This window comes from Selaginella moellendorffii, unplaced genomic scaffold (assembly GCF_000143415.4).
Source record: "Selaginella moellendorffii unplaced genomic scaffold, v1.0 SELMOscaffold_32, whole genome shotgun sequence".
NCBI classification, from domain to species: domain Eukaryota; kingdom Viridiplantae; phylum Streptophyta; class Lycopodiopsida; order Selaginellales; family Selaginellaceae; genus Selaginella; species Selaginella moellendorffii.
In genome coordinates, this window is record NW_003314293.1 from 239427 (window position 1) to 249814 (window position 10388).

The 10388-nt window shown below is 50.5% G+C and overlaps 4 protein-coding genes across 4 annotated transcripts in view; 2 read left to right on the top strand and 2 right to left on the bottom strand.

The window, feature by feature from the left end:
* Nucleotides 1–559: 559 nt before the first annotated feature.
* On the top strand, nucleotides 560–2592 carry LOC9638391. Its single transcript, XM_002976762.2, has 2 exons — nucleotides 560–714; nucleotides 782–2592. Exon 2 carries the CDS (start codon nucleotides 811–813, stop codon nucleotides 2530–2532), a length of 1722 nt encoding a protein of 573 aa, XP_002976808.2. The 5' UTR covers nucleotides 560–714; nucleotides 782–810; the 3' UTR covers nucleotides 2533–2592.
* On the bottom strand, nucleotides 2514–3132 carry LOC112348759 (protein PHOTOSYSTEM I ASSEMBLY 2, chloroplastic-like). Its single transcript, XM_024681926.1, has 4 exons — nucleotides 3029–3132; nucleotides 2924–2974; nucleotides 2819–2852; nucleotides 2514–2767 (listed from the first exon to the last, which is right to left on the bottom strand). Exons 1-4 carry the CDS (start codon nucleotides 3122–3124, stop codon nucleotides 2634–2636), a joined length of 315 nt encoding a protein of 104 aa, XP_024537694.1. The 5' UTR covers nucleotides 3125–3132; the 3' UTR covers nucleotides 2514–2633.
* Nucleotides 3133–3232: 100 nt separating this feature from the next.
* On the bottom strand, nucleotides 3233–5878 carry LOC9638392 (probable fucosyltransferase 8). The gene is made up of 4 exons (XM_024681925.1): nucleotides 5602–5878; nucleotides 5514–5547; nucleotides 5366–5443; nucleotides 3233–5307 (listed from the first exon to the last, which is right to left on the bottom strand). The coding sequence occupies exon 4, from the start codon at nucleotides 4875–4877 to the stop codon at nucleotides 3261–3263; it is 1617 nt and encodes a 538-aa protein (XP_024537693.1). The 5' UTR covers nucleotides 4878–5307; nucleotides 5366–5443; nucleotides 5514–5547; nucleotides 5602–5878; the 3' UTR covers nucleotides 3233–3260.
* A 97-nt stretch (nucleotides 5879–5975) lies between these two features.
* Nucleotides 5976–10388, top strand: part of LOC9638393 — a 9116-nt gene continuing 4703 nt past the window's right edge. The window contains exons 1-16 of the mRNA XM_024681744.1: nucleotides 5976–6894; nucleotides 6949–7066; nucleotides 7126–7374; nucleotides 7553–7714; nucleotides 7767–7961; nucleotides 8013–8107; nucleotides 8161–8320; nucleotides 8371–8768; nucleotides 8845–8968; nucleotides 9019–9069; nucleotides 9118–9189; nucleotides 9241–9333; nucleotides 9387–9537; nucleotides 9586–9923; nucleotides 9984–10264; nucleotides 10316–10380. Coding sequence (XP_024537512.1) covers nucleotides 5981–6894; nucleotides 6949–7066; nucleotides 7126–7374; nucleotides 7553–7714; nucleotides 7767–7961; nucleotides 8013–8107; nucleotides 8161–8320; nucleotides 8371–8768; nucleotides 8845–8968; nucleotides 9019–9069; nucleotides 9118–9189; nucleotides 9241–9333; nucleotides 9387–9537; nucleotides 9586–9923; nucleotides 9984–10264; nucleotides 10316–10380 — 3466 coding nt within the window. The 5' untranslated portion in view covers nucleotides 5976–5980. The remainder of the gene's footprint in view (nucleotides 6895–6948; nucleotides 7067–7125; nucleotides 7375–7552; nucleotides 7715–7766; nucleotides 7962–8012; nucleotides 8108–8160; nucleotides 8321–8370; nucleotides 8769–8844; nucleotides 8969–9018; nucleotides 9070–9117; nucleotides 9190–9240; nucleotides 9334–9386; nucleotides 9538–9585; nucleotides 9924–9983; nucleotides 10265–10315; nucleotides 10381–10388) is intronic.

Below are 10388 nucleotides of genomic sequence, written 5' to 3' on the forward strand. Positions count from 1 at the left end.
AATGGAAAGGACTGTATCGAGTGTTGCGGCAAGTTAGATCATAAGTTTATGAAGTTCGACATAACATACAATAGGCCAATCCTCTAAAAATTATGCATATGCAATAGTTAAAACATTTCATACAAAGGAATTAAAAACACTTAATACCACCTATAGATCCATCGATACCTCTTCTTGATGTTCCTCTAGATCTTGGCTCATCTATAAGAAAACCTTAATGGTCCTACATTATTTTGAGTGGAAGGGATGATGTAAGGTCCAAATGTATGGCTATGATACCATATATTAATATTAGTATGTGAGATTTTAGTAATATTAATATATTGGGATTTTAGTATGATTTTAATTTAAACCACTCACTCTTATATATTACTTTCACTATGTGAATGCATAAAATATGAAAGGGGAATACAAGAAATGTGCTTATCAATTAGCCCAAAAACCTTAGTTTAGTAGCAACCATAAAGGTTCAAATATAATCCCTCTTAATACATATATTTGGTACCCACCTGCTGACGTGCCTGACACGTGGCGCGCACACGAGATTCTGATCGAGAAATTTGGCTATGGCTTCCAGTGGCGCTTTGTGCTCCGTTTAAATCTGGCCCTTGGCGGCGCTCTGGCCGCCTGCCCGTGCGCGGCGAGTGATGTGAGGCGATGCAATAGCGCTTGCCGGGCTTCGCGCAACAAGAGATAGTAGCTGGTGCTTCCTAGGTCTCGTGGGTCTGCGCGATCCCTTTCTTTTCTCTCTTTCTTCTCGCGGCTCTAAGTGGATTTCCAGGACACTAGGGTTGCGATCGATCGCTGGGCATGGCAGCCGATGTTCTTGGTGGAGGTATTCTCGATTTGGGCGATCGCGGCTGGGCAGCTCAAGCTCCTCCACTGTCACACTCACAGGTAGGCAAGGTAGGCTGTAGCCAGGAAGTGGAAAAAGTAGTGGATGGCGCCATTGAAAAAATTTGGAGGGTGGAAGATCGCGATCAAACTCCAGACTCTTCGCGGGAAGAGCCAAAACTAGATCCAGAGAACCAAGCACAGGTTGATTTTACCAGTGAACAGTCGCTGCTAGAGATTTCTTTGCCGAGGAACCTCTCGTCCCCGGACAAGGCTGTGAGGACCAAGGCTCTGGAAGCTCTTGGAAAATGGCTGGCTTCGTGCTCCATGGTGGAGGAGCGGTGCCTCGTTAGGATCTGGCAGAGCATTTTCTATTGCATCTGGTCGACGTCCAAGGCCTTGGAACAGGGTGAGCTGATAAGAAACGTAGCGACCATCGTCGGGAGCTTGAGTCCGGACGTGGCCATCCTCGCGTTCAAGGTGCTGCTCTCGACCATGATCGTGGAATGGAGCGGCATCGAGAAAAAGAAGCTGGAGAAGTTCCGGCTGCTGCTCCAGATCTGCTTGAGCCAGATGTTTGAGGTGCTGGAGAGTCACGGCTGGAGCGAAGAACTCATCTCCAAGTTCTCCGAGGCTTTTGGCGAGCGGAGCTTGATGGAGAGCCAGGCACAGGGCGTCAATCTCTTCTTGGCGCAGGCTTTCGTGGAGGAGCTGCGCAGCCGCATCCCTCCATCGTCGGAGGTGCTGAGGATCCTCCTCGAGCCATTCGTCGCGGTGTTTGCAACGTCCACGGACAAGACGGTGCTCCAGAGGGTGAGAGACACGGTTTTCCTACAGCTCCTCCAGGAGGCTCGCAAAACAGTGAAGGTAGAGAATGGTGGCGAGGAGTCAAAGAAGTGCCTGGGATCTCTTGTCCTCGGTCTTCCACTCGCGGGGAAGTTCTTTGAGCTCTCGGCGGAGCCATCGTTGGGGGCGATCAACAAGAAGTTCCTCCAGCAGCTCTGCGAAGACTTTAGCAGATCGGAGGGAGGCGTCTCCTCGCCGGCGATGGGGATGCTCAAGCCGGCCGTGACTCCGCCACCAAAGGTGGTGGTGGCGGAGGAGCTGGCGGAGCCGGCAAGCCTTTCCGTGAATGGAAGGAAGCGGAAGAGGATCACCGGCGAGGCGGTAGTGTTCCAGTCGCGAAGAGTCCTGAGAAGCGAGTTAAAGCTTGCGCTCCAGAGCAGCGACAGCGATCCAGAGGACAGCCCAAGGAGTAGTCCGAGGAGGAGCCCGAGACGATCGCGGAGCCCGAGCCCGAGCTTAAGTCCGAGACGAGCGTCACCCAGGAGGAGAGGCGGCAGCGACGAGCAGCCCGCACAGTCGGAGAAGGAGGTGGAATCGACGTCGGTGTCGGGCGACGAAGATCTAAGCAGTGGAGGAGGAAAGAAGGTCCGGTTTGCGCTCAAGAACAATCTCGTGTGGTCTCCACGGCGGCCTCTCCCGCCGGCGTGGGTGAGAGTTCCTCCGTGTGCCGCGCCGCGAGGAAGCGCCATGAAGCCGGGCGTTCTTCCAGGTCCCATTGCCGATCCTCCTCCGCCCAAGCAGAGGAGGACGAAGGAGAGGAAGCACAGGGGCAAGAAGAAGGCGCCGGGGGTGGGACCGCCATCGCCATCGTCGTCCGGGAAGAAATCGAAGAAAGCGAGGAAACGGGCGTGAGCTTTGTTATATGTTTTGTACATTCGAATGAAGAACCCTAAAACACGAATTCAAATGTTAGGGCTGACGTGAACGCTATAAAAACAGAATTTGAAGATTTTTTATCGGGAGGATTTCTTGAGGCGGAAGAAGAGGCGATTCGCGATACCAGTGCCCGCGCAGCGCACGCAGCTGATCTTTCCCCGGCCTTGGCATAGCGAGCACTTCTCGAGCGGCGATCCAGTGAAGAGCCCACCTGAAAATCAACGCTTGAGAGATTTGCAATTCGAGTTTTGCGCGAGCCTGCCTTGTTTGCCGCGGGCCTTGCACATTAGGCAGAGCTGCAATCGCCAATTCAACACAAGGAGAATCAAATCCCAGTCGAACAAGAAAAAGGAGAAGATCACTCAACATTGTAGCCAGTTCCCAAACATTCCTTGCATTTCTTGGGTTTAATTCGCACCTAGGTAGAAAGCAAGAGAACTCAATGGGAACAAAGGAATCCCCTGGCACGAACCATCGATAGGAGCCATCGCGGATTTCTTGCTAGCGTTGTGGCCGCGAATTGCAATGCAAAGATGGTCGCCATGACCGCCCATCCCGGATCATCCATCCCCTGTTCTAAACTTTAGGCTTCTAGCATTGTAATTCATGTTTTGGCCGGATCGATTACGCAAAACTCTTCGAAGTTTATCCTGCTCGATCGATTCTTGCTTTGTTCTTGCCTGGATTGAAGTTCTTCGATTCACTCACGGCTCTAACAATTGCATCCCAGTATCTGGGAGATCCGGGCAAGCCATGGCGCCGCCACCACTCTCTCTCGCACTCAAGCTAAATCCATCCTCCCGGCACGACAGCTTCTTCGATGGCGCAAAGTGGAAGCAAGGATCACTGGAAACGCTGGGCCAGCAAGGATCATCCCGCCAAGGCTTGAGGAAGTACGGAGTTAATCCCGCCAGGCCCTGGGCCGTATAGCCAAACGTGGACATGTGACTCGTCAGCAACACGTCAGCAAGGCTCAGCGACCAAATGTCCACGAGGGCCCTCTGCTGGTGGTCCACGTCATCGCGCTGCTCCTCGTCAGCACCCAGCGTCACGAGCTCGAATCTCTGCCCCGTCTGGGACTCCACGTCGCGCAGGCTCGCGTTGAGCTTGGCGGCGTGCTCGCCCACCAGGGACGCGACGTAGACCGCGATGTAATCGTCGCTGGCGATGGATTTGTTCTTGGATTCCAGGAACTCGTCGATCTCGATCGGGCAGAGGCCGGATTTGGATCGAATGCAGCGCGGCACCGATGCGTCGTAGTAGTCGCGGTAGTCGCCCTTGGATTCGCGGAGCTGGACCGCGATTCTTCTCGATGCGCCTCGGAATTTCACGCTGTGGAGCGACTGGATGGATCCCCAGACCTCGTCGCTAGGGTTGAGCAGGAAGCCGGCTAGATTGTGGAAGACACGGCGCTCCGGGAAGATCGCCTCGAGGATTGGGCGCAGGGATGGATTGAGGAAGAATCCCGCCGCGAAGTACTGGTTGCTGTTCCGGAAATTCAAGACTGGGATGTTCCTGACCGATGCCATGGCGGACGGGCAGACGAGGAATCGGTGTTCTTCCGGCTTGGTGTTGGCGGAGAAGACGATCGGGAGGACGGGCTGGGAGCGGCACACGTCGGATCGAGAGAGGTGGCCGCGGCAGCGCGCATAGAAATCCGGGAAAGAGATGGATTGATCGTCCTTGAGGGAGAGGCCGCGCGGGAGCTTCCAGTGTGAATCGATGAAGGGCTCGCAGAAGAGGCGATCCCAGGAGGGAGATTCTTCGAGGAGGAGGACCCGCTGGGAGAGGATCGCGTAGAGGAATGTGGAGACGAGGGACATGAGCTTGTTGCCCAGGCCGAAGGTACAGCTCCACACGATGTAGCGGCACTGGCTGGGATTCGTGATCTTGGCGGTGTTCTTGGCGATGATGTGGTGGAGATTGTCGTGGTCGCGCGCGACGCAGGCGCTGTGCATTGTCGAGTAGCGATCGAGCAGCGCCTGGAGCGCCGGCGATCGATCCGTCGCGTACCTATGAAGCGATGCTCCATTCTCACTCTTGAATTTGCAAGAATTCCTTGGAGGAGGATCGCGATTCTTGGGCGCGGCCAGGATTTTGAGCTGCTCGTCCATGGCCGCGAGGATTTTGCACACGCCGCCCTCGCCCGGGCTGGCGACTGTGGCGCATGATCTCAATCCTCGCCGGAGCTGCTCTGGAAATGTGGCGTCCAGGGATTTGCTCCAGTTTTTGGCGCTCGAATTCCGCGAATTCGCTGCATCGCAGGGCGAGAAGACGAGAATTCCAATGAATACTGGCAGCCAGAATTTCTTGAGATCCATGAGAGGGGAAAGAACACTTTTTTTCTACTAGTGTCGGCTGTCAAGAAATTTTAGGAGTGCCAAGAATGATAATCCCTCACCCTCTAACTGTCCCACCAAGTGATTCATGTGATCCAAATAATTATAAATTCTTTGGCATATCCTTATTTTGCTTAACTTTAATTTTTTAGGGTTTATGCATGCTTTGGACAAAAAAGTTTTAGTCAATGCAAAACGAAGTCAATGACAATAAAGACTTCCGTTGACTACCATTGCCTTTGAGCTCAACTCATTAAGTTGGGCTCAATTTTGCCGAACAAGTCTTTGAAAGCAAAGCACAAAACTAGTTTGGAACTGGTCAACTTACAAATGTGCCTGCTACACTGCTAGCCTCCATCTTCCTTTGGCCCGTCTACGCCTGATAATCCGTCTCCCCGCTGGAGTCCTCATCCTGCGCCAAACAAAACTTGGCTTTGATCCGCGAGAAAGTGACTGGGTACTTCACTCACCTCACGAGAAATCCATGAGTCCTTTTCCGCTTCTTGTTGTTTGGCTGATAAGTCCTCTTGGGCATCATGATCATCGAGCTAGGAATGACAAATCCGAAAAGAAAAAGAGATTCTCAAACTAAAACCGAAGAGAAAGAACAGCGATTACCTCTCGTCGGCATCCAAGATCTCGGGGCATTTCACTGTCACATTCCAGGCCTATAGTCTCTACAATGCAAGTAATTCTTGAAGCGTACCCTCATCGTGAGCTGACCATGGCGCTGGACCGTTTGCAGGCCAGGGCAAAGGCAATCCCACGGGAATCAACAGAGCTAGGTCGTCGGATGGAGCTCCAAACCCCTGCATTGCATTCCACGGCGCGTCTGGACTTTGGCGCCCTTGCACTGCCCTCCACACCTGATGATCCTCACACAATGCCGCCCAGCGCCGCCCAAGAATCTGCCCGCCGCTCCGCCAGGGCGCCGCGCGATTCATCACTTGCCGCCAGGCCATTCTTTCCCCTATTTTAGGGTTCTTGGAATTCTATTTGATGCAAAGATCCGTTTCTTCTTTAACTTATGTACTTTAATTTTTTAGTATATTCTGTTACCCTTTAGGGTTTATGATCTTCTAGGCATGGAAGAGAATGGCGGAGGAGGAGCGATGGCGCTGATGGAATCCCGGCCCCGGGACCAACAGCAGAAGGAGGAGGGCGAGGATCGCGATGGCGAGGGTGATTTCCTGGCGACGGACGAGGAGCAGATCCTGGCTCGCGTCGCCGCGAATCATCTCTTCCTAGGTCAGTTTGAGGCGTTCCGGGCAGCGATCAAGACTCTGTCCGACAAGAATGCGATGGCCGCGATCGCATTGCTGCGGGCCGTGGTGGTTGTCGGTGGCCGCATGGCAGGTGTTTTGGTGGAATCGCCAGCGCAGCTCGCATGGATGTGTGTTTTGGAGTTGGAAGAACTGGACGGGACTTCCATCGCCGGCATCGAGCTCGTCAGGGAATTGGTGGAAATGCTCCTCCTGCTGGAGATGCTAGAAGGGAAAATCACTCTGGATGGTGCTGGGAAAAGGGAGATAGGTGATGGAACTTTAGGATCGAGTAGTAGTAGACAGGGCTGTGGTGTCGACGCGACGGGAGAGTGTGTAGATAGTGAAGCGGCGAGTCGAGTGATAGACGCGGGGTTTTCGCACGATATCACCTTTTTTTTCCTCGGACGATTGGAGGGGCTGCTTGGTTCTTCGCAGCAGGGCCGTGTAAATTCTGGTTTTAGCGCAGAGCAGCTGGAGAAGTTGGAGAGCTGGGTCGAGTGTTACACCGTCGCTCAGCCTGAGACGATGGCTGCGATTTGTAGAAATATTCGAAGACAGAGCGAGCTTGATGAGGAGTTCCGCGGGGATGGTTTCGGTTTTATCTTTCTTCAGCAGGTGCAGCTTGTTCATTTGAAGCGCATCAAAGAGTTTGTCGATCGAGGGGAACTAGAAAAAGGGATTTCCCACTTGAAGTACCTGGACGAGCGTTGTGGAGTCCCGGAGGCTGACTTCAGGTGAATCTATGCATTGATTGTAAATCATTGTTTGAGTTGTTCTGGTTCTGGCAGCGAAGTTGTATCGCTACTAGGTGACCGGTGCGTTGTGGCTGACAAGAAAAGGCTGTTCTCCTTGGCTTATGAAGGCATTCTTTCTTCTGGTAGCACCCGATTGCTAAGTGTGTTGGAGGTAAGTCTTCGTGCTAACGCGACTTTCTGGCTCATCCTCGTCTGGTTTGCTGCTTCCAGGCTTCCCGGGATAAGCCTATTCAGGCTGAACAGGAAGTTCAAGGTGTTATTCCACGTCCATTTTGGAGTTTGCATCAGCAACATGAAGCCTTGCAGCAACAGAATGTGTCAACGGCCGAGACAGTATTACGGGAGTTCATGCGAAACGCTTTTCATTATTCTCGGGCGAAAGGAGAGCACGTCCTTGAGACAGCTACTAAGATTGCTCTGGATGCCATCAGGACGTCTCAACTCGAGCTTGCGGCAGATGTATGTATGCTTCCAGCCATTGTATCGTTTCTTACTGCATCCCTCCGCATTCCTTCGCATTGCACACAGGTAGACAGACAGATAGATTCTAATAACCTCATAAGCCTGAGTTTGATTTGTATGGGACTGTTTGGGCAGGCTCTTGTAATAAGTAATGTGTATGTGTTTTCCTCTTCAGGTTCTTGTTCCGTTTCCTAGGCTTCGCCCATTAGTTGCGGCCATGGGTTGGAACCTCTTGACGTGCAACACAACCGGCCGTCGTAATATGATGGAAACTCTTTGGTATTCGGAATCGAAACTCGGTAAAGGCTTTCCTACCTCAGGAAAGCTTGTCCATGAAGTAAGTTCTCTTCGACCGTGTAAAACGTTTTGCTGAGTTGCATTCCTTGCAGGTTTCGTGCATTGAAGACCTGTGTGATCGACTTTGCTACAACTTGGAAGTGGCGTATTTTGTAGCACAAGTAAAATCCGGCTCAAGAAATGAGTTTGAAGGGCCTCGCTTGCTAAAGAGTGAATCAACAGTACCGTCGGACAGTTTTGCAGCAAATCTTGTTCTTGAACGTCTTGCTGATGAGTCCCCACTTCGTGTAAGTTCATCCATTAAAACTCTTGCTAATGAACGAACAAGCGGGCTGTAGGTTATCTTCGATATGATACCGAATCTAAGATTGCGAGATGCGGTAAATTTGTTGAAACTTCAGCCGGTTTCTTCATCTCTGGATTTGATGCATAGGTATGACGTCCGAGGTTTTGCGTCATCTGTTTGCTAACGTTCGGTCTTAAAAGGCATAATGATTTGGAACTTCTATATATGCATTATGCTCTTCAGGCTACAGCAGTAGCAATGATAGCAGTGACAGCAGAAGATAAAATTAAGACGGCGGGCTTGACATCGTTGAGTGAGCTTCAGCAACATCTCGAAGCGATAAAAACTCCAGTCCGCCGAGTAAGTGGAGAAATGAACTGTGGTGTATATTAACTTGTATTTGTTTTCAGCTCTGGATGCTCGGTATGATCGTCACATTCCTTCAAATGGAGGAGGAGCACGTTTTGGAAGACATGCCTATTGAGGAGGCTTTACAGTCGCTAGACACTTCTCAACGATTAATTGAGGACCGTGAACAACTTGTCATGCTTTTTGTGAGGCGCACGCTGGAAATACTGCATCGCTATCTCCCTCCCTCGGGTTTCAGTTTGGCTTATGGGAAAGCCAAACTTGATCCGGAATGGAGGGAGTGCTGGGAGAACGAGCGCCTCAAAATAAGCCGTTTTGTCGAGGACTGGAACTGGCGCTTGCTAGTGGTTGAAAGACTGATTTTGCGTCCTGAAGAACAACTGTCGTGGAAATCAGCTCTTGGTATTCTTCACTCCGCACCTCTTTCACTTCTAAACATGTAAGTTGCTTGGTTCTTTCTTTCTTTCTTTCTTTTCTTTTGTTTTTTGCTAATCCTTTCCCATTCGGGTCTCTAGGTGCATTTTGAGATCTGAATATGACTTAGCTAAGGATGCAGTCCAGCGGTACTCGCTTACGCTTGAAAATAATGTGCTACTGCATTTGGCTGAATGGCTTCATAATGCTGCTGGGGAAAAAAAGGTACGGGTTCCGCTTTGACACTTTGGCATTTGTACTGAACTTTCCTTCAGGGTCCAGAAGAATTACAACGCTTTACTCGTTCATTGGCGCCAGAGTCAAGTGTAAGCTGATATTTTTTAGATCCACATTCGAGTTTAACGAAATTTCAGTGTGTAACTTGTTTGGATGTTGCTGCAACGCGCACATCATCTATTGAGACCTCCATGCTGCTTTTGGAAGAAGTAAGGGTTGAAACACATTTCTCTGTAATTCACATCTCTTTCCATTTCCAGTCACGATCGTTGGTATCTGAGGCCACACATGAGCAGCATTTCGTACCACTTTTCAAGCGTGTTCTTCAAAGGTTTTACGAGTTGCTGGAACAGGTCGGGCTCTATTTCTTTCGCGTGTTTCGTGTGTAACACTTTGCGTTTTTCAGGGACATAATCAACCCCTTCCTGTTCTTCTCTCTGGCACTAGTGCTTTTTCTGGCTCCGAAAGCCTGCGCCAGGGATCAAAGCAGCGGGCCTTGACCATGTTACATCAGATAATCGAGGATGCACATAATGGGAAAGGCCAGTTCTTAAGTGGTAAGTTCGTTTAATACCTGTTTGAGCTTGTTTAATTTTCTTGTGTAGGCAAGCTTCACAACCTTGTAAAGGCCTTAGCGGATGAGGAGCACGAGGATCCTGCCTCGAGGCTGTTGTTTTATCGAAAGCAGCAGGAGAATGGTTTCGCACTTGGTCTGGGATTTCGTCCTTTATTATTGAGGACACATGAAACAGCCGGAAGCACTGACGAGGCCTTACATCAAAGGCCGATAGGAAGGAGATATTTGGGACCGTTGCTGAACAAGCCTATGGCTTACTTGTCCGCGTTCATCCTCTATGTGGCAACCATTGGAGATATTGTCGACGGTGTGGATACAACTCACGACTTCAACTTTTTCTCGCTTTTGTACGAGAGTCCGGGTGATGTAAGAATGTTTCAGAGGATTTCCATTTTAAATTTTCCATGGAATTTATCTATTTTGCAGTTGCTAACTCGACTAGCATTTGAGAGGCGCAGCACGGATGGAGCTGCTAAAGTTGCTGAAGTGATGGGAATAGATCTGGTGCATCAAGTAATTTCTGCTTGTGTGTCGCCAGTTCTTCCTCCCAGCGCATCAACAATTTCTCAGCACCCATCCCATGAGCTGGACTTGGACACCATTAAGTTCTTGAGTACACTCTCCCCCGTGCGAACTATCCTGGCATGTGTATTTGGTAACAAGGACTCGAAAATTGGAAATGATTTTGCTGTCGAGCAAGCAGAAAGGTATCCTGTATTTTGCTAGTCGATGTTTCTCATCCGTTCCTTTGCTCACAGGTTTCCTTCATTGCAAAGATGGATTCAAATGCAAGCGAATTTGCAAACACTTCGTGACTCATCTATTCTGTCA